The 21,344-nt window shown below is 65.3% G+C and overlaps 4 protein-coding genes across 4 annotated transcripts; 2 read left to right on the forward strand and 2 right to left on the reverse strand.

Moving 5' to 3' along the window:
• Positions 1 to 2,599: 2,599 nt before the first annotated feature.
• Positions 2,600 to 11,900, reverse strand: PFL1_00001 (uncharacterized protein; the record flags this gene model as incomplete). Its single annotated transcript, XM_007877498.1, has 2 exons — positions 2,600 to 10,925; positions 11,017 to 11,900. The coding sequence occupies 2 exons, from the start codon at positions 11,898 to 11,900 to the stop codon at positions 2,600 to 2,602; spliced, it is 9,210 nt and encodes a 3,069-aa protein (XP_007875689.1).
• Positions 11,901 to 13,943: 2,043 nt separating this feature from the next.
• PFL1_00002 (uncharacterized protein) lies at positions 13,944 to 14,743 on the forward strand (the record flags this gene model as incomplete). Its single annotated transcript, XM_007877499.1, has 3 exons — positions 13,944 to 14,080; positions 14,208 to 14,346; positions 14,456 to 14,743. The coding sequence occupies 3 exons, from the start codon at positions 13,944 to 13,946 to the stop codon at positions 14,741 to 14,743; spliced, it is 564 nt and encodes a 187-aa protein (XP_007875690.1).
• A 423-nt stretch (positions 14,744 to 15,166) lies between these two features.
• Positions 15,167 to 17,013, reverse strand: PFL1_00003 (uncharacterized protein; the record flags this gene model as incomplete). Its single annotated transcript, XM_007877500.1, has 2 exons — positions 15,167 to 16,367; positions 16,478 to 17,013. The coding sequence occupies 2 exons, from the start codon at positions 17,011 to 17,013 to the stop codon at positions 15,167 to 15,169; spliced, it is 1,737 nt and encodes a 578-aa protein (XP_007875691.1).
• A 2,200-nt stretch (positions 17,014 to 19,213) lies between these two features.
• On the forward strand, positions 19,214 to 21,000 carry PFL1_00004 (uncharacterized protein; the record flags this gene model as incomplete). The annotated part of the gene is made up of 2 exons (XM_007877501.1): positions 19,214 to 20,613; positions 20,838 to 21,000. 2 exons carry the CDS (start codon positions 19,214 to 19,216, stop codon positions 20,998 to 21,000), a joined length of 1,563 nt encoding a protein of 520 aa, XP_007875692.1.
• Between the last annotated feature and the right edge of the window lie 344 nt (positions 21,001 to 21,344).

Below are 21,344 nucleotides of genomic sequence, written 5' to 3' on the forward strand. Positions count from 1 at the left end.
TGACGGCGTGGAGGATGGACCAGGTGGTGCTGCAGCCGGTGGCTGGATGGCTGTGACGGCAATGGTTGGCATGGACGTGTTGGTGGTGAGGGGTGATCAGCGGATGTAGTCGTCTCACAGGCTGTAGTTGGCCGTGTCCCCTGTTGTAGTCGCACGTAGACCAACCGTAGTTGCCCGTGTCCTAAGTTGTAGTTGCACGTACGCCTTGGACTGTAATGGGCTGTGTCCAGGTGTAGTCACGAGTGTCCTCAAGTTGTAGTCACAGGGTCCACCAGCTCGGCTAAAAGTCTAAATTTGTATTCCCTTTTGGAATTACCAGGGCCCGCTCAGCGCGTCTGGCAGGCCAGCAGCGGCCCGTCAGGGTCCACTCCGGCCAGCAGAGACGAGCGACGCGGCAGTCAAGCGAGCGCCAGGGGTCTTTGGAACCCTAACCCTAACCCTAAGGAAAATTGGCAGTCTAAACTGAGTAGGGCTACTATTCAAAAGTTGTTCAGAAATGACTTTTGAACAACTTTCATTATGCTCCCCTACTTGGTTTATTTCTCAAGACATCTTGTAACCGCCTCTCCCTTGCCTGATGCTTTGCGGTCTCACACACCGCCGTACTCTGCTGATCTCTGCGCCAACGCTGCCGCCACTGCTGACCTCGACCTTTGCCGCCGCGTCTGCCTCTGCCTGCCCTGGTTGATGCGTCCTGCTTCTGCCGCCGCCCCTCGACGCTGCCCAACTCCAACTGGTGCGCCGCCCTGCCGCTGCTCGCCCCCTGCCACCTTGACGCCGATGCTTGCTGCCCCTCGCCTTTGCTTGCCATCTTGTTGCTCTGCTCCGCCGCCTCACCACAGCATCTAGACTAGATAGTTGGAATAGATAACATGCACGCCAATTCGATATGACTGTGCTATCGTGTCACAGCCCTGGCCCAATCGGGGCTGAGCGGCGCAGGCCAGCGGGGCAGAGGATTTCCGGAGCCGAGGTGAATTCTCTCCGCGCGGCCGCAGAGAGGAATCATCGGGCCGCCAGCAATCCCCTGCGCGTTGGGCGACATCGGCACGCACTGTGCGGCCCCGCAGTTGCTCCTGCTGGCAGGAGGATGCTTCGGATCCGCACCGAGGGCCAAGGGCTAGGCTTCGGGCACGACGGTGGCGTCCCACCTCAGAGCAACGCCCTGGGATGACAATGGAGGACAATAGGACAATAGTGGCCACTCCTGATTGGTCGAGGCAGGGATGCCTTGACACCGTAGGTAGATAGTATATAGCCTAGTCCTCCTCCGCATTGGTAGACTGGATGCCCCTCATCCAGTCTAGTCAATACCAGTCCTCACAGCTTGCTCTTCTTCCATTGACGTGAGAGCCCAAGGCTACCGTTGCCTAGCAAATATGACGCCTATCGACAGATCACCTTGCCAGCTCACTTCCGTAGTCATCCTTGACCGTGGACGCCTGCCAACGGTGCTCACAGCCGCCCCCGGTATCAGCCCGCCATTCCCGAACCTCGCTCGCGCCTCTGACAGGAGCACCAAAGCGATCGCCCTCCAACGCGCAGAGACTTCTCTGCCCCTTGGATACTCCTCTGCGCACCGCTAGGTCGACCGTTACAGGGGTCAAAATTCCCTCAAAAATCATGGACGGTCCCCAGCCCTAGCAGATGGCCTGGAAGGCACCCTGACATGCTCAGCAGGCCCAGGAGCACTGTCTGGCCCTCCCTGGCCCTGCCCAGGCCACCAGGATGGGCCAGGACTGCAGCCTGGCCAGCTGGAAATCCAGGGTAGAACAGGCCAAAACTGCCTGCTGGCCTAGCTCAGCCATCTGGGAGCAGATCAGGCCCATCTTAGGGTATGTTGTAACCCTGGGACAGGTGCCCATCCCTGGCATTTTTGCAGGATTTTACCTGCCAGCAATGGTGCCTTGCCAGGCCAAAAACAGCTGGGAGGGGTGCGAGAAAGGGGGGTCATGATTCCTTCAGACTCTTGTATGTCAATACAAGTCATTATGGCTCAGAAAGAGTCCTGATACTTTCAGCAAGCTAGAGAAGTTTGTTTGGCCTTGCCTAGCAAGCTCAAGAGAGCAAGCGCATTAGGGCATAGCATTGAAAAGTCACTGCAAACCAAAGTCTCTGTCTGAAAAAAGCTCAACCAAAACTCAAATTTCAATTTGAAGTCATACAATGTGACAGGACCTTTTGCGTGCAAAGAGTTGCAACTTGGAAGACATGTGCAAAGGGGCATGGTGGATCTCCCCTTTTTTTGGGTTGCAGATTTTTCAAATTTTCAATTTCCCGCCTGGTCTGAGCGGGGAAAACTAGGCCGAGCGGCCGCCACACTACAGCGGCGCGCGCGGGCCTCTCCGGGCTGCGCGGCCGCACCCCGAGCTTTTTTGGTGACACAGCGAGACGGCGGGCTAGCCGCGTCGCAGCGGGCACTCGTCGCAGAACACGATCGCGCGCTCGATGCGAAGGCGGACAATCTAGGTTCGGGCAGGACGATGTCGGTCTATATACGAGCGGGAGGGTTGATCTTGATCTAGATAGAAAGGCGCGAACGAAGAAGGAAGAACGAGGAGCGCGGAACGAGGAGCGCGGAATGAAGGGGAACGCCCGGCTAGACGGTCCACTGGCGTCGGAACGAGTCGGCGTACCGGCGGAGCAGCGTCTCGTTGATGCGGGGACAGGCGCGGAGGGCGGGGCTCACGCTCTGGGCGCGCGAGGTGTCGAGCGGTTCGCGGGGCAGGTCGACGCCGAGGGCGGTGCGACGCTCGTCGAGCCGCTCGAGCGCCTTCATGTACGCCAGCATGCGCAGCGCCGGGTTCTCGTCCTGTCCTCGCTTCGCCGATGAGGAGGCGTGGGCCGTCTCGATGGCACGGCGGTAGGCGGTGGGACGGAGGAAGCGCGCCGAGTCGATGCGCCCGTGGCTGATGATGCGCGTCCACATCCCTGCCCACTCGTCGACCCGCAGCCGGTGCGGGTTGGCGAGGTGGTACACTTCGACCCTCCGCTTGGGCCCTCCGTCTGTAGCAGCGCCGACAATGTCGGCCATGGCGGCGCCGCAGACGTCGCTCGGGATCCAGTCGGCGTCGGCCTGCGGGGCGAGAAAGGCGCCGTCGAGCGACGAGACCGACGAGAGGATGCAGGGCGCCACCTCCGAGTTGGGCTTCCACCATCCCGTGCGCGAGTCGCCCGAGATCTGCGAAAGGCGGTGGATGGCGAGGCGCGGCGCGTTGGGCAGCGAGGCCACCGTCTCGGCCAGCAGCGCCTCAGAGACAAGCTTGGATGCGCCGTACGCCTCGTTGTCCGTCAGGCGCAGGCCTGGCTCCAGAGCCACGATCGATTCCGGCAGCGCACCCGCTTGCAGCTCCGTCGGATCCCAGCTGGCGATGCGGGCGGCGGCGACCGACGAGACAAAGTGGAATTCGATGATGCGCTTGGACGCCGCGCACAGCTCGAGCAGCCTGAGGAGGCCATCGAGGTGGCGCGAGTAGCCCGAGAGGCGCGGGCTGTAGGCGATGCGCCAGGCCGAGTGGACGACGGCATCGACGCGCGAGAGGAGCGAGGTGTAGGCGATGCCGTCCCGCAGGCCCAGGCCTGGCGCGCACATGTCGTCCGTCTCGAGGATCTCGAGCTGGCCCCTCTCGAGAGCAATTCGCAGCGTACCAACGTCGGCCGGAGCGAGGATGTCGTCCGCGAGCGAGTAGAGGCGGTCGTAAGCGCTGGTCGACTTGCCTCGGCGCGACAAGCAGATGACCGAGTGGCCGCGCCGGACGAGCGAGACGGCCAGGTTCGAGCCGACGGTGCCCGTGACGCCGGTGAGCAGCACGGTTCGCTTGGTGGTGGCGGGTGCGGCCTGTCGAGCTTCAAAGTTGAGCTGTCTGGCACGCCCCTTGAGGTCGGCGAGCAGCTGTCGGCATTCATCCTCGAGGCGCAGCTGCTCTTCGTCGGCAGGTGGACGCTCGATCGTCGTCTCCCGAGGTGCAGCTTCGAGACCTGGGTAGGTGGCCTTCGCCGCCTCGGCGCCTTGGGATTCGGCATGGCAGAGCTCCAAAACCTGTGCCGCCGCAGCATCGACGGTCGATGCTGTGTAGAAGAGGTCGACGGGCACCTCGACGTCAAAGGCCTTCTCGATCCTCGAGATGGCCTGGGCCGACGTCAGCGAGTCGAGTCCGAGGTCAAACAGGTCGCGGTCGCCTGCCAGACTCTGGTCGAGCTGCAGGGCCTGCTCGCATGCCGATCGGATGACCGCGGCGATGGCGTCCAAAGATACCTGACCGCTCGTTGACTCGGTTGTTGCGAGGAGTGCATGAGCTGAGACGCCCTCGACAGCCTCAGGGACCGACGCTGGTCCGGCGGCTTCGATGATGGAAAGCACCTCCCTGGCGGCCACGCTGATGGTCGAGGCGGTGTAGAAGAGGTCGAGTGGCAGCTCGACGCCAAAAGCGTCCGACAGGCGGCCAAGGATCTGAGCGGACGAGAGCGAGTCGAGGCCAGCTTCGAAGAGATCGTGGTCCGGTGCCGGCGCCTGGCTGAGATCGAGAGCCTGCACGCACGCCGATCGCACGGTCGCGACGACAGATGCCAGGCTGACGGCAGGGGCGGTGGCCACTTCGATCGACGTGAAGTGTTTGGCATCGCCGGACGGCTGCGAAGACGCAGACTGGACAGTGGTTCCCACACTGGACGAGTACCTGCCGTTCTCGTTGGCATCGACCGAGGACCCGCGGGACGAGCCCGTGGCCGGAGTGTACACCTCGACGAGGCCTTGAGCAGAGGCAGGCGATCCGCCGAGCGCCGGCTCGCCCTTGAGTACCTTTTCGGCAAAGAGCAGGATGGAGCCTGCGCCCTCAAGAGCGGGGTGGTGGGTGTGGACCGTCTGGAACGACTGTCCCAGCAGGGCGACCCACTGCTTCTCGGTGAGCACGGCGTGCTTGCGCGTCTGCGGCCACCAGTCTGGGAACGCGCCAAACAGGTGCTCGATGAAGATGGCGCCCGGTCCCTGCGACTCGAGCAGCTGCGCGTCGAGCTCCCACGCGTACAGGCACCCGTTGGGGCGCAACAGGCTACGGAAGACGCCCAGGATCATGTCGAGGTCGGTGGCAATGTGCAGAACGTCGGCGCTCACGACGGCGTCAAAGTGGGCGGCATCGGGAGCGATGGCCGCGCCGAGCTCGCCCGTGACAATGTTGACGGTCGAGATGACGATGCGTTCCGGGTCGAAGCCGACATCGATGGCCGCCTGCCGGGCCTTGCGCGCCATGCTGAGCGCGACGTCGGTGAGCACGAGCTCAAAGGTAACGCCGAGCTCCCTCTCGACGTCCTTGGTGGCGGCGGCCACCAGGCGGCTTAGCTGGCCGGTGCCAGCGCCGATCTCGAGGATCCTGCATCGGTCTCGCCCGGACTGCTTGGCCAGGCTTCCGATGCGGCGGAGAACCTGCGGGATGGACTTGCCGATGTTTTCTGCGGCGGCCGTCTTGCGGTAGACGTCGGTGAGGATGTCGGGGCAGAAGAGGGCCTGGACCGCGGCCTTGCTGTCGCGATAGATGCTCGTCTGCCGCTTGCCCACGCGGTGGATGGCCTCGAAGAAGCAGGCGTACTCGTCGCGCTCCTGGGCCGTCAGCTCGTAGGTGCTGGGCTCGAGGGAGCGCGCGGCGACGTCCTTGGCCCAGTCATAGTAGCTGCGCTGCGCTGGCTGGACGGTCTCCGCGTCAAAGTCGCGCAGGCTGTTGCGGCAGTGCACGGCGGCGACCGAGTCGAGCGCCTTGAGAATGCCGTGGTGCAGGCGACTCTTGTGCGGCGGCAGGTAGAGCGGGTTGCCGTCGGCCGCTTCGCTTCCTGCGCGGGTCGCAGCGCGGGCGAGCACTGATGAAGGGGCCGGCATCGAAGAGGCAGCGTCCTGAGCGTCCGAGGTGACCGGGAGGACCTCGCTCTGCTTCACGACCTGGAACAGCGTCGACCTCTCGTCGGCGGCATCTGAGCCAGCAACCTCGATCTCGGCGGAGAAAACGCACTGGCTGGCCCTGTCCCAGGGTGCCAGCGCGACCATCAGCGACGAGTCCCCGCGAGTGATGTACAGCCGATGGGGCGCGTCGAGCGCGACGCTCGACAGCTTGGCCAGGCTGGATGCTGCGACGGACAGCGGAAGGTCGAAAGATGGATCAGCGACGCGAGCGATGTCCAGAATGTCGGATGGCGAGAGGCAGCTGGGCCCCTGCCCTTCGACCACGCCCTCCCACTCTGTCGGCGAACACTCGACAAGGTACTTGAGGCAGGTGGGAAGTGGCCCGCCGGTGACGAATCGGGTCCTGGTGTAGGTCGGTGCTGGCCAGGTCGAAAGTGTCGTAGCGGCCCTGATGCTGGCTTCGACCGTGGCGATCGGCGTCTGGGCGAGCTTGCTGTCGGTGGCGATCAACGACAGGCGGGCGAGAGTCGAAGGGCTGTTGGCGGAGAGTAGCGGGCAGAAGGCTAGGCAGTGGACAGCACTCGCCTCCTGTAGCTTGCCAACGCCGGCGCTCGAGCGAAGGACGTGCTCGATGCTGACGAGCTCGTTTAGCTGCGCGTCCACCGACTTGCAGGCCGAAAGCAAGGCCCCCTCGAGGCCATCGGCACTGCGCAAAATGCTCGCGATCGCCTCTTTGGGGATCTGTGCTTGCAGCATCACGCCGTCGTCGGTGCGCGAGAGCTGCGTCCAGACGAGCGCGAGCGCGCTAGGCCGAGAAGCCAGCGCAGCGCCGGCGCCTTGCTGCTCCGAAGCGTCCTCGCCGACTGCCGAGACGGATCGAGCCTTCGCAGGCAGGACGCTCTCGGCCGGCTGCATCTTGATACCTAGGCCAAGCTGATCTGCCGAGGCAGGCCTGTGACCCTCGTCGACCTTGCTCGACGGAAGATCTGGCCAGCATCGCTTCCGCTCGAAGAGGCAGAGCAGCGAGGGCGGAGCACTCGGGGCCTCGCGACGTCGAGAGTCGAGATCCGGGCGGGAGATGCGAAGGCCGGCGTGGAAGAGGAACTGAAGTGCGAGCAGGACAGGCTCAAAGTCTGTCGGACGACGGGCGAGGGCCAGACACCTGATGTTTGCCAGCTTGCGCGAGGCGAGACCGGTGAGCTGAGCCGAAGGACCAACCTCGATGACGAGGGCTGGACGGTGCTGCGTGTGCAGCCTCTCCAGTGCGCCGTCGTACATGACCGGTTCGAGCAGGTGTCGGTGCCAGTGCGGTCCATCGAGCGCCCCCGCCTGGGCTTCGTCGAATGCAGCTTCGGTCGAGACGAAAGCGGGAGTGGGTCCTGCCGGCGCTTGGCCTCCACTTGTCTTCGACGGCGCCCAGTCAAGCAGAGGCCCGGCGACACCTTCGAGGCTCTTTCTGTTGTGGTAGGCGGCGGAGACGAGCAGGCGGGTGCACTTGTAGCCGCGTCTGATGACCTCGTGCTCAAAGGCAGACACACCAGCCTCGGACCCGCTAAAGGTGAGGGAGTCCGGTCCGTTGTGGGCGGCCAGCCCGACGTTGAGCGCCGGGTCGAGCGTGGCCAGGACCTCGTCGGCCTGCTTGCGAGTGCACTTGACCGCGACCATTGCGCCGGCCGGAGCCTTGTCGCACAGGGAGCCGCGCAGACAGACGAGGTCGACGGCATCGTCGAGCGAGAGCCTCCCAGTGGTGGCGGCCGCAGCGATCTCGCCGATGCTATGGCCGATCGCGGCGACGGGCGGTCGACCGAGGTGGGACCGCAGCCAGGCCTCCATCGCGTACTGCAGGGCGAACAGGTACGGCTGGGCGACCGAGGGCCTTTGCAGGAGTTCCTTGTTGGATGCCAGTGGCGCGGCGTCGACGATCTCCTTGATGTCCAAGCCCGACTTGGCGAGGATGCGCTCGGCCGCTCGGTCGAACGCCTGGCGGAACGAGGTGCTGGTGTGGTACCAGTCCTGGCCCGAACCTGGCTCGAGCTTGCCCTGGCCAGAGAACTGGACTGCGTACGGCCGATCCTGTTGCTGCTGCTGCTGCGCCTTGGAGCTGCCCGGCGTGGGGAAGCAGTCCGACTGTGTCTTGGCGAGGCTGTCCTCGATCTGACGGACGGCTTCGTCCCTCGAGCGAGCGACGATGGCCTGGCCATGGGCATGCTGGTCCTGTCCGCGAGCTAGGATGACTTCGAGGTCCGCCAGCTTGCACTCGCCCTGCGACAGCAGACGAGCGGCCTCCCGCATCTGCTCGAAGAGCAGGTGGTGAGACGGCGCGGAGAACTGCAAGAGATGGGCGCGATCTGCAGCCTCGATGATGGCCTGCTCGGCGTCATTGAGTTCTGACGGTGCTCGGCTGACAACGATTGCGCCCAGGGTGCCTGCGAACCCGATGCCCGAGACGACGGCCTTGTGATTGCCAGTCGGGAGTGGGTTCGTCTGGTCGCATCGCATCAGTGCGGGGACCTGGTCCCAGCGCGACTGCTGTCGGATCGGACCCGCATGGTGGGGCGGTGCCTCGCCCCGACGCAGGCAGAGCAGAGCCTTGAGCGTGCTGACGATGCCGGCGCACTCTTCCGTGTGCCCGAAGACGGCCTTGGACGAGCCGACGACCAGAGGCCGCCCGCGAGGGCGACCCTTGAACGTCTCGATGATGGCGCTCGCCTCGATGCTGTCGCCGAGCGGGGTGCTGGTGCCGTGAGCCTCGAACAGGGCGACGTCGGCGGCCGAGATACCGGCCTTGGCCATCACGGCCTCGTACATCCTCCGCTGCGCCCGGGCGTTGGTGGTGGCCATGGTCGCGGTGCGGCCCTGGTGCGCGCTGGTGGCGGCGTCGATGCAGCCGTAGATGCGGTCCGACGAGACGGCGGCGTCGCCGAGCCTGCTGAGCAGGAGGAGCGCGCAGCCTTCGCTGGGCACGTAGCCGTCCGAGCTCTTGCCAAACGGCGTCGATGTGCCGGTGGGCGAAGACATGCCGGCCGACTCGAGGAAGCCCAGGGTGATGGCGCCGATGTGCGTCGTCACGCCGCCGACCAAGGCGTAGTCGCACTCGCCGTTCTGCAGCGCCGCGACGGCCAGGTCGATGCTGTTGAGGCCCGAGGAGCATGCCGTCTGGATGGTGATCGAAGGTCCCGTCCAGTCAAAGTGGTGGCTCAGCCGGCCGCAGAGGACCGACTGGTTGAGGCTGGCGCCGGCGTGCTTGTTGTGCTGGTCGACGCCCGCGTGGCGGATGACCTCGTCGTATCCATCGGCGTTCGAGCAGCCGATGAAGACGCCGACGCGGGCTCCGCGCAGGCTCTGCGGGGCAATCATGGCGTCCTGCAGCGTCTCGTAGGCCACCTCGAGCAGCAGGCGCTGCTGGGGCTTGGCGTGGAGCGCCTCGTCGTCCGACATGCCAAAGAAGGCGGGGTCAAAGTCCTCCATCCCGCGCTTGCCGATCCAGCCGCAGGGGTAGCGGGGCATGCGCTCGCCCTCGCTGCCGAGGTAGCTCCGTCGCTCGTCGCTGAGGCGAGAGAAGATGGGCTCGCCGCCAGTTCCGGCGTTGGCATGGAGCGCAGTCCAGAACTCGTCGACGCTGTTGACGTTGCCCGGAAGCCGAAGACCAGCGCCGACGACGGCGATGCGCTCGCTGGCGGGCTGGGCAATTGGAGAAGGTGCGATCGGCGCGACGTCGATCTCGCCATTGCCGGCCGCGTCCCCGGCATCGACCCTGGCGGCGACGTGCGATTTCCGGCTTGCGGCGATCGAGACCCGGATGGACTCACATAGCTCGCCAAAGGTCTCGGTGGTGAAGAGCAGAGAGGCTTCCAGCTTGACGTCGTAGCGCGCCTTGATCCGGCCAAAAAAGGCGACGGCGCGGCTCGAGTCGAGGCCGAGGCCGCTGAGGTCCAGAGCATCGTCGACATCCTCGGGCCCCAGCCCGAGCTGATCCTGCACCAGCGTCCGGGCCTCGGCAACGACGAGCCTGGAGACAGCATCTACGTCGCTGGGAGCGTCTCGCTCGCGCGCCCGCAGCTCCGCCTTGATCTTCTTGCGGAAGGTGGCATTCTTGGACGTGATAGGAAGGTGGTCGACCACCTTGACGCGGTGGGGCGAGATCCGGGCCGGCGCCGAGACGGTGGCGTTGACCTTGGCCACGGCGCGGGCGATGCAGCGTTGCTGGACCGAGCGAGGTAATGCCGCGCCCTCGACATCGAGCTCGACGTAGGCCACGAGAGCTCGACTCTGCCTTGCGGTGGCCTCCTGGTCGCCGCAGACAAAGGAGCGGGCGATGCCTTCGCAGGAGTCGAGCGCCTGTTCGAACAGGCCGGCGAGGACCTTGTCTCCGCTCTCGAGCTGGATCGTATCGTCGATGCGAGAGACAAAGGTGAACGAGGGGCAGCATGGATCCGCATCGCTGTCGGAGAACTCGACCAGGTCGCCCGTGCCGTATGCGCCCGTGTGTGGCTTGAAGGAGATGTCGCCGCGGCCATCGAGCAGGTAGTAGCCGCTGAAAATGTAGCTGCTGGCGTCGATGACGAGCTGCCCGACGTGACCGACGAAGCCGCTCGAGGCAAAGTCGCCGGCGTCAGGCCGGCCGGGGGTCGAGAGCACGTGGGTGAGCTGCATCGAGCGGAAGGCGGAGCCCGAGAGCCGGTCCGAGGTCGCGGGCCGGCCATACGCGGCGACACCGATCTCGGTCATGCCGTAGCAGGGGGCGATGGGGACCGACTCGGCCCGCGCCTGGTGGAAGAGACCGACGTCGATGTCGGCGCCCGCGACGGGGAGGATGTCGAGCCTGCGCAGGTGAGGCAGCAGGTCGGCCTCGCCCATCCACGCCTTGACGAGGCCGGGCGTCGCCGCGGCGGCTGTCGCCCGCGAAGCCGGCTGACGCAGGACGTGGGCGCACTCTTCGCCCAGCAGCCCACGCCTCTGGCCGAGCAGGTCGGGATGGCACGGTAACAGGTAGGTGCCTCCGGTTCCCAGCACGAATGCAAACAGCTCGATGTAGATGCTGCAAAGAGGGAAGCACGAGCAGGGTCAGCGCACTCTGGGTCGGCAAGCGGCCGCTTCATCAATGTGCCAGAGCTGCAAAACAGACTCACCCCATAGCATGGTTGAGCGAGGAGCATCCGAGGACGCGCGGCACGCGGTCAAAGGACACGAGGCCGAGGCTTCCCTCTGCCTGGAGGTAGAGGAACCTGTGCGTCAGCTCGACCGCTTTGACCGTCTCTCGCGAGATGGCCGACGACGTGAAGAGAACGAGTGCCGGAGAGTCCGGGTCGTCGTCGAGGTGGGAGAGGTCCAAGCCAGCGTCGGGCAGGCTCAAAGAGCGAGTTGAAGAAGTGGTAGCGCCTGCCAGCTCACCGAGGAGCGGGTCCCGATTCGGTGTCGCGTTCGACGCAGGCAGCAGCGGCTGGAAGAAGTCGGCAAAGGTGAGGAGCTGCGGACGATGCTGCGATCCCTGCAGTTCGGACGCCAGCGCGGCGGCTGCGCGGTCGTAGCACTGGGCTGTCTGGCTAGCGAGGACGAGGCTGGGTTGGGCCAGCTTGAGCATGGCCTCGAGGAGGGCGGGGGGCGTGGAGATCGAGACGGGGAGCACGGCGACCCTCCAGCCAGCGAGCCAGGCCGCGAACAGGCAGAGGATCTGCGACGGCTGGTTGTACGGCGAGACGAGGGCGAGCGTTGGCCTTGACGTGGGCCGGCCGTGCACAGTGGGAGTCTTGGTGTGCCCGGGGTCGAGGCTGCGGAGGCGATCTGCGATGCGTGCGACGAGGACGAGGGTATCTTGGTACGAGAGGGTGGCGTCGTGGGTGGTATCTAGGAGGAAGGCGGCGGCGGCTGCGGACGAGGCTTGCCCATAGTGGGATGAATGGGCGTGAGCGGCGGTTGGCCGGGGGAAAGTCCGCAGCGACTGGTTCCTGGCTGCCCGCAGCAGGAGCTTGACGGCGTTGGTCGGGGCTGTGGACGCCGCGGTTGCTTGCGTCATGGCGGCGGCGGTGGCGGCGGCGGCGGCGGTGGGTGTTGCTGCGATGCGAGTGCTTGTCTGGCTGGCTTGCGTTTCTGTCGTTGCTTGTAGGTTGTGCGAGTCCGGGTAGGTGTCCTTGGGTCGAGGCTGTTGCGCTTGGGTGATGGGCAGATGAGAAGGCGGGGGGCGCTTGCGAGAGAGGTCGAGGGTGTTGGTATAAGAGGCCGAGGAAGCGTGAGCGGGAGCGTGGTAGCGAAGCGGTGGTCAAAGCAGGGAGGATGGCTTGAGCGTCGCCGGGGACGGTGGTGAGGGCGGGGGCACACGAAGCAGAAGAGCAGGCTGGGCTAGGGGAGGGGGGAGTCGTGGTTGTCCGTCCGTGTGGCGAGCAAGGCCTCGTCGCGTGGGCCCTGGGGCAGGGCAGGGCAGGCCAGCGTGGTGTCGGACAAAGGCAACAGGCTCAAGCAGCCGGCATGGGCCCACATCCCGGCGACACCTCAGAGGGCCGAGGCACCACGAGGTTGGGGTTCGCAGGTCACGCTCGTACGTGTTGCCACGGTGCTGAATGAGCGTGCCATGACGGGCGGGGCAGACGCTGAGAGGCTAGGCTGAAGGGTGGGCAGGCAGGCAGGAGGCTCAGGGCTGAGGCCGACGTCGTGGTGCCATCCATCATATGGCCCGGTTACGGCACGGCACCGGCGGTGGCTGTCAGACTGGCGGCTCTCGACGGTGGCGACGGCACAGGGCGGAGTGTAGAATCGCTGGCTGGCTGATGGCCACGACCAACGGCCGCCTGGAGCTGAGCCGGTCGGGCCAGCGTGAGAGAGGCAAAGGAGCGAGCTGCATGGTGGTGTGTTTCTTTCGGCTAGACCGACGACACAGGCAGGCGGTCAGCGGTCGGTCAGTGGACGAGCACCGAGGCAGCAGCGATTAGGGCCAAGGCGGAGGCGGAGGAGGGCGGGAATGGGGACGGGGATGAGAAACGGGTCGAGAAGATGCGAGGGAGGCGAGAGCCGCCGAGAGTGGGCATCAAGGCGGCCTCGGGGAATAGGAGTCAGAGAGCCGGAGACTAGGCAGGCCAGGCAGCACTTCTGTAGCTGAGGCACACGTGTCGAAGCGTGGGCGTCGGCGGGGGGCGGGCAGGCATACCGGAAATGCCGTCGAGCATAGCAAAGTCGAGGTGAGGTGAGGGTGGCGACGCAAGAAGACCACAGGCTGGCTGGCTGGCTGGCTGGCGGTACGTGGTGGTGGTGACGACGACGAGGGCGAGGAGGTCATGGCCTCGGGTGAGCCGACAGGGAAGGATGACGGCGTGAAACCAGCGACGAGAGGCGGGCGGGCCAGCAGAAGGCAAGGCACGGCAGCAAGGCAGGCTGAGGAGCACGTACAACGCGCACTACGGGCTGGCCCGCCCGCCTGCCCCTCCGCGTAAATCCCCCGCCAGCCGAGCCAGATTAGACTTCTTCGGCAGAGGTGCATGCATATGCAGCCCAGCCCGCAGGCCGGCTGGCCGGGCTCGTTTTGGGGGAACCGGCGGGGCGGCGGCCGCCGCTTCGGTGCGCAGATTCAGGCTGCTGGCGGGCGGGCATCCCGACAGGCAGGCAAGGCAGGCAGGCAGCAGGATGGCGGAGCACGAGCCACCTGCTGCCTCGCTGCTCGTGCTCTTCGCCACCGAGCCCAATCCACCGAGTCCTAGGCAGGCTCCTTCAGCGCTCCGGCTAACCTGGCTTGAACTGAGCTCGACCCGCCAAGCTCGGAGCGAGGCGCCCGCCCATCTTGCTATCTCTCCGACCTCCTTGCTTGCTGGATGCCCATCCGCACGTCGACCACCAACGACTCCCTCCCCCTCTCACGCACCCCCACCTTGCTTGCTTCTTGCTTCTACACTCCGACCCATCTGTTTCCACGCATCGACCGCATCCCTCCGCACCCGCATTCGCACCCGCTTCCACGCCAAGAACAGCCATCGTCGGACCCCTTTGACCCGCTCAGGCCCTCGCAAGCACTTTCGCAAGCACTCTCGCACGCACACAACGCCCGCACGCACACAACGCCCGCCCACCCAGCATGACGACGACGCCGCTCGCCGTGCCGCCGCAGCAGACGGCCGACCGCTCCAACGTCTACATCCGCGCAGCCTTCAACTACATCGACGCTATCAACGAGGCCGTCTCGCTGCCGCAGCACAATCCCACGCGCCTCAGGTGAGTGGACGAGGGGTTCGCGGAAGAGCGTACGTGGTTCGATGACCTAACTGAGGGACCCTTCATCGTCTGGCCCCATTCGTCCTGGGCCCTCGACCATCCGTCGTACCGCCCTCCCGGCCGGCAGAGACTGCATGAGCGCCCACTCGGTCGTCGAAATGGCCCCGGCAAGCATGATCCCGGACGGAAAGGAGACTGCCCTCGCGACGGCAGAAGACCAGATCGGCTTCCTCGCCCAGATGCGCTCGCTCGTCAAGGAGTCCAATGTAGGTCGCGCACCTCTCCCTCCCCGTCGACTCGGCCCGCCGATGCCTGCTGTCTGACCTGCTCGCCTGCCTGACCCGCCCCTGTCCCCGGCCCTCGTCGTCGCGGCAGGTCCAGATCAACGACTACATCCTCGCGCCAGGCCCGCGCGTCGTGCTCCAGGCAAAGGGCAACGGCACCTCCCACAGCGGACAGGCCTACACAAACGACTACGTCTTCTTCCTCTCGTTTGTCGACGTCGACTCGGCAGCGCGGCACGACCTCACCGACTTCGAGCGCCAGGGCGGCGTCGAGGACCGCGCCGGCCTGCCCAAGGTCACCTTCACCCGCGAGTACGTCGATTCCGCCTTCCTCAAGGGATACATTGATCAGGAGACCAGGAACCTGCAGGGCAAGTAGAGGCGGGGCCCGGGTACGAAGGATAGTCTCATGAAGTCGGGGTTTAGTGATAGACTGCAATCGAGAAACCGGCGAAAGAGATCGCGTGTTGCCGTGCTTGAACAGCACATGGGCTGTGTGAGCCGTTCGTCGACCGGCCGTCGTGTGTGATCAGCGCCTCGTCGCGTCCGCGTCTGAGCGCTGCGCTACGGCAGAAACAACGATCGAGCAAGGCTCATCCGTCTTCGAACCGTAGCCGCAGCAGCTATGGCTCGCACCTATCGAGACCGACCATCGCAGGCAAAACGCTTCAAGGTGGTATCGATTAAGGGGCGACGAGCGTGTACATGTTTGTCTAAACAAGAACCCGGACGAATGAATGTAATGGCCTCGATGGACGGTACGACAACAAAGACCTCTCCTCTTCCTTTTCCCTCTGTGACTCTACTGCTGCTGCTGCTGCTGCTGATCCTTGACGACCTTCTGGCGCAGGATAACCACGCCATCTTCGGGTGCGCGGCCGGTGCGGCTCCTCGACTTGCTCCTTGGCGTCGTCGTCGTCGTCGTCTCGCTGCGGCTACCGTCTGGGGTGGCGGTGCGCCGCGCCGTCTCGGACGCAGGCGACGGACGGGGACGTGTGGCGCTGCTGGCGAGCGTGTTGCCCAGGTCGTAGAGGAACAGGCCGGATGCATCGGTAGACGTCACCGCCGGTGGGGGTTTGCGGATCGGCGCGGCGACGGAAGGCGGCGCTGTCGAGGTCGGCGGTGTTGCTGCCATGGAAGTCGGGGCGGGAGAGGGCGATGACGACGGCCGGTGCGGTTGCTGCTCCTCGCGCTCTTCTCCCGTCACCTCGGCATCCCTCCCGTCGCTACTGCTGCTGCTGCTGCTGCGGTCCAGGTGCGACAGTTCCGTCTTGCTGTTCGGCGAGCTCAGCGGCGACAGGTCGTGCCCCGGATCGAGCAGGCTGGACGGGTACGCGGATCCGTGCGCGCCGCGTCCCGCGACGGGCCTCTGGCTGAAGCCCTCGTCGTCGACGACATTGCCATCCTCGACCTGGAGCTGGGTGCGTGTCTGCTCAGCCTCCCTGGCCGAGCCGTTGCCGAGCCGGCTAAAGAGGCCGGCAGGCGCGAACCTGCGCGAAAACTGCTGCCACCTTGCAATCGACTCCTGCTGCTCCCACTGGTCTTGGTCGCGGGTGAGGAGGAGGGCTAGGTCGCGGAAGACGCGGCAGGCCATCATGGCGTTGAGCGCCATCGAGGGGATGGTCCACATGCCGCGGAAGTTGGCGGGAAGGTGCGAGGTGAGGACGACGAGCGTCACGACGTTGGAGAGCGTGGCGACGAGGTAGTACTGCATGCCGCCGCGCAGCAGGTTGCGCGTCACGGTGCTCGTCATGCGCGGCAGGCGCAGGCGCTGGATGGGCAGCGACAGGCGGCGCGTGCTGCTGAACCCGCCCTCGGAGACGGGCGTCGTGGCGCCCTTTTCCAGGTCGAAGCGCTCCTCGATGTCGCTCAGTTCGCGTCGCTGCGAGCCGTGCACCGCCCGCGCCATCTTGACCAACAGCACCGCCGTCGTGATGAAGACGGCCGTGTCGTTGATGACGGTCGCGACGTAGACGACGTCTCCCCAGGCTGCAACTGAGGCACTGTGGTGGGGCAAAAGGGGGGGCCAAATCGGGATCGAGTGTCAGCCGTCGAAATTGTGAACGACGTAGAGCCTGGCTGAAACAGCGGCCAAACGCGGGGGGCCACGCACATCATGCACGCCTGGGTCGGGTCGATCTGCTTGTGCTTGGACGCCCTGCCGACGGGGATCATGAGGCTGGCGACGGTGACAAAGAGGAGGAGGCTGCCAAAGATGTACTTGAGCCAGCGGCTGGTGCTGTTGAGGGCCGTGACGCGGCCGTAGAAGAGGGCGGCGGTGCCCGAAGCGCCGAAAAAGAGCGAGATCTCGGCCGTGACCTGGAGCTGGGCGCAGTGCGAGATGGCGAGGCACTGGAAGATCCAGCTGAAGAGGACGAAGCCAAAGGTGCCCCAGCGCGCGCAGAGGTAGGCGAGGGTGATGGGGCGGAAGGAGCGCTTGAAGACGATGCGGTAGTCCTGGCCGAGGGTGGTGAGGATGTCCCAGGCAAAGCATCCGAGCGTGGCCGTGTAGACGAGCTGCGAGACGAAAAACGCCTTGGCCAGGCCCGGGTCGAGGTAGGCGTAGGGGAAGTTGTACGACTGCAGCGGCACGCCATGGAACGTGACGGTGCCGTTGACCAGCTGCGGTCCGGCTGTCGGGTCGGTCATGTTGCTCGAGGGTCGTCCGTCGATATTGTTGCTAGGCGCGAGGAGCTTTTCGAAGGCGGTTTGCGACGAGGTCTTGACGGCGTGGTGCGACGGGCGGGCGGTGATATCCTGATGGTTGCGATGATGATGTGGACGAGAAGGTAGCGGTGGTCGAAGGGATGGGTACGAGCAACTGATGGCGAGCAGAGGAAGCTGGTCAAGAGCGGTGGGCAGCGTTGCTAGAACGTGCCCGCTAGACGTCGAGCACGTCGACCTTGGCTTGACATAAAGCAGAGCGGCGCTGAAAGGTCAAAGCGCAGGCCCCACGGAGGAAGAACCCTATCGATAGCACCACCCAGCCGGCCGGGGACGTGCGGGGAGGGGGCCACGGCACGGCAAGAATGGCAGAGTGACGCCCTCTCCCGCCAGCAAATCAAGGTGGCTCGTTCGCTGCATAGTAGAGACGATATGCGGGCCAAGCACCAAGCGAGGCGACCCAGAGCGGCGGCACCCGACGCGCTCATGCCATGGCGGGCAGACGGCCGGGCAGGACGATGCGATATGTTTGGCGGAAAGCGGAAGCACCGGCTTGGCACCCAGGGACATGCAGCCTGAGCTGGACACACACGCGGCCCATGCCGAAACGCTAGCGTGGGTACGGTGTCGAGGGGCATGCACACGTACGGGGCTCATGCCGTCCGACCGTGGAATACGCCGAAGAGGGCTGACTTGCGAAAGTTTGCTTGCTTGCTTGCTTGCTTGCTTGCTTCTCACAGTAATTAATTTGACATAAGCGCACGGTCGCAGGCTAGAAAGAGTTGGCAAGTAGGCTGAGCATCTTCTGGCTTGGGACGGCTATTCGCGGCTCCATGATATCTTCTCGGAGCGAGCCCAGGATGCGGTCGGCTCGTGCCGACGAAGCGGAGAAAAGGAGACAAGCAAGTCGTCGTCGTCGTCGTCGTCGTGGAACGAGATGCATCCAAGCGAGTGGCGGGCCAGGGCAAAGCAGGGCAGGGCAGGGCAGGGCAGGGCAGGGCAGGGCAGGGCAGGACCAGAGACAGGCAGCCAGGCCGAGGTGAAACCTTGATCTGCACCCACGGCGTCTCGACAGATAGAGGGCGGGGGGGCGGCCGAGGCGGGGGCGAAGCAAGGCAGAACGACGGCGAGAAGGAGGAGCGGGGCCCGAAGTGCGTGCGCACGCTGCTGCTGCTGCAGCTGCTGCTGCTGCTGGGCGTCATCACCGCCCGCCCGGGGGCTTTTGCCGCCTGCAAAAATCTCCGCCGGCTTCGGGAGGCCCGCCTGGTTCTGCCGCCGCTTGGGCTGCTGGGGCCGCGGGCACGTTGGCAGCTTCGACGTGGCCTGTTCGCTCGGTTCGTCGATGGCCCGCTCGGGCTCTTCTTCGCCTCCCTTTCATGCGACTCGTCAGCGCATGGAACCCAACCTGCGGTCCCGAGCCGAGATGGGCAAGATGCTATGCGAGATTCATGCATGCAAACACGAGCTAGTCCTGCTGCACGCACGTCTGCTCTAAATTGAGGAACGCGCCAACCCACGGCAACCACAAGCAGGCCAGGCAAGCAAGCAGGCAGGGTAGGCTAGGTTTGGTCAGTCTCCAAGCGGGCTAGGCTGCCTGCCTGTGAGACGCGCGGGCCACGACGACGACGAAACGGCAAAGTTGCGCACGGCAGGCCCGGCCAGGCTGTTGGTGCGCGCACTCTTGCTTGCTTGCTTGCTTCTTCCTGGTCGCTCGCCACGTCGACCAGTCAACGGCAGGACCAAGACCGAGCCTGGGGGCCGACCCACGGGCATACGGTTGCGTTTAAGCTCGAGAGTCATGCGCTCGATATCCCGGTACGGTCCTGCCGATGAGGTAGACCTACCTGCCTGAGCAAGAGGGCGAGCACGCAAGCAGCGGCGATGGCTGCTCGTGGACCGTGCGAGGGCCACTAGATACATTTCAGTCGGACGACGAGGCGGGGCCCTCGCACGGTAGCCTGTCTGTGGTCGACGCCGTGGACTGCCAGATCCCATCATCCCTCCGTGAGTCCCGTCAATGGTGGCATGCTGGCGAAGCTGTCCTAGGCTGACCACCTACTTAACCACCAACGGCGCAATTATTCAAGTGGCAGGCCAGCATACCGCTTCCACTCCATCGGGACGCATTCCAAAGCACTCGCAACGTAAAGCGCGACGCAGCAGCGACTGTCCCCGGCCCATCGATATGCCACCGCAGACAAACTCCAACACCGCCGCCGGCGACGCCGAGTTTCGTACTCTGCGCCTGCAAGATGCACACACGGACATGGCCAGCACGCCTGCCAGCGTCGGCGGCAGCCTTCGGACCACCTCGGTGGACAAGGGGGCAACCACCTGGCCCTCGTCGCCCGCGCCGTCGATCCACGAGGAGCCTCAAGCTCGGAACGAGGGCTACGACGAGAAGAACCACGGCAGCGACGACGACGACGTCGAAAAGGGCCGACCTCGGCCCTCGGGCGCTGCAGCCGCGCCAGGCTCGACGGCGGCAGCAGCAGCAGCGACGACGCCACCGCCGCCGCCAAACTTTCCCGAGGGCGGGCGTGCGGCGTGGTGCACCGTGGTCGGAGCGTGCTGCTCCGTCATGGTCAGCTTCGGGCTGATCACGTCGTACGGCGTCTTCCAGTCGCACTACGTCTCGGTCCTGGACCGGTCCAACTCGGACATCAGCTGGATCGGCTCGCTCCAGACCGGCTTCTTCTACCTGGTCGGCGCCGTCGTCGGCCGGCTGTACGACGCCCTCGGACCCAAGCGCCTCACGCTGGCGGGTACGCTGCTCCTCTGCTTCGGCCTGATGATGACCAGCCTGGCGACGCGCTACTACCAGCTGCTGCTGTCGCAGGGCATCGCCGTCGGCCTCGGCGCCGCGCTCCTCTTCTACCCGGCGCTGCTGAGCGTGCCCTCGTACTTTCTCCGGCTACGCGGCCTGGCCGTCGGCATCGTCGTAGCCGGTGCGGCGCTGGGCGGAGTCATCTGGCCCATCGCGCTGCAGCGCATGTTCCTCGACCCCTCGCTCGGCTTCGGCTGGACGGTGCGCATCCTGGGCTTCATCGTCCTCGCCCTCGGCCTCGTCGCCACGGCGCTCGTCACGACCCGGGCGCCGCCGCGCAAGCACGGCGCCTTTCTCGAGCGCCAGGCGTGGTCCGACGTGCGCTACACGGCCACCGTGGTCGGGGCGGCCTTCTCGACGCTGGGCTTCTTTGTGCCCTACTTTTACATCGAGTCGTTTGCCATCATGAAGGGCGTCTCGACAGACGTGGCCTTCTACAGCGTCACGGCGCTCAACGGCGGCTCGCTGCTGGGCCGGCTGTTTTCGGCGGGGCTGTGCGACAGGTTCGGCAAGTTCAACACGCTGCTCGCCTCGTCGCTCGCCTCGACGCTCCTCTGCCTCGCCTTCTGGCTGCCCCTCGGCGCCACGTCCGGTCTGAACGCCAGCCAGGCGGTGGCGACGACGATGAGCTTCGCCGTCCTGTTTGGCTTTGGCAACGGCGCCTTTTTCTCGGCCTCGCTGCCGGCCCTGGCCAGCTTTACGCCCCTCACCCACCTCGGTCTCCGCGCAGGCATGCTCTATACCGTCCTGACCATTCCGTGAGTTTCCTGCCGTCCCTGCCGTTCCTGCCGCTGCGCCGTGTGGCGTTCGTCCCGTGGGAACGCCAAGCATGACGACGACGACGACGCCAATGACGACCCCGTCAACGTGGCTGGCAAACCTTATTGACCATACCATGCCTTCTCCCTTCCACCCTCTTCCTCGAACCACCCCGCCTCGCCACTGCTCTGCGCCCACGGCACGCGCGACGCAACGACGACAGTGCGCTCGTCGGAACGCCCATCTCCGGCGCGTTCCTGTCCGAGGTGGACGACGCCCACTTTGTCAACCTCATCATCTGGTCGAGCCTGACGCAGCTCGTCGGCTTCCTGGCGTTTGCCGTGGCGCGGTACCGCATCAGCCCGAGACTGTGGCACGCCGTCTAGCGTGCAGTACGTAGCGCAGATGGATGCGGAATCCTAGATCAGTCGTGTTCGGCATGGTGGCCTGCAAAGGCGGACCGGTTCCGACTGGATCAGCTGCGTGTGCTGTCGCTCGACCGGCCTGCTTGCTGCCTTATCGATCGGTTCGGTCGGTACCGGCAAAGCGGACGGGTCGGTCCCGAAGGCAGGTTGGTCCGCTTCCATCGGAAAGGATCCGAAGCCCCCCCTGACATGGTCGATCGCTCCATGACGGTGTGGCGGTCACGACCTCTGTTCCTCGAGCCGAAGAGGGCCAAGCAAGGGCGAATGACGATGTACGGGCCTAGAGTAGGTCCAGCGTCGGTCGG

This window comes from Pseudozyma flocculosa (assembly GCF_000417875.1).
Source record: "Pseudozyma flocculosa PF-1 unplaced genomic scaffold scaffold00001, whole genome shotgun sequence".
Lineage (NCBI taxonomy): Eukaryota > Fungi > Basidiomycota > Ustilaginomycetes > Ustilaginales > Ustilaginaceae > Pseudozyma > Pseudozyma flocculosa.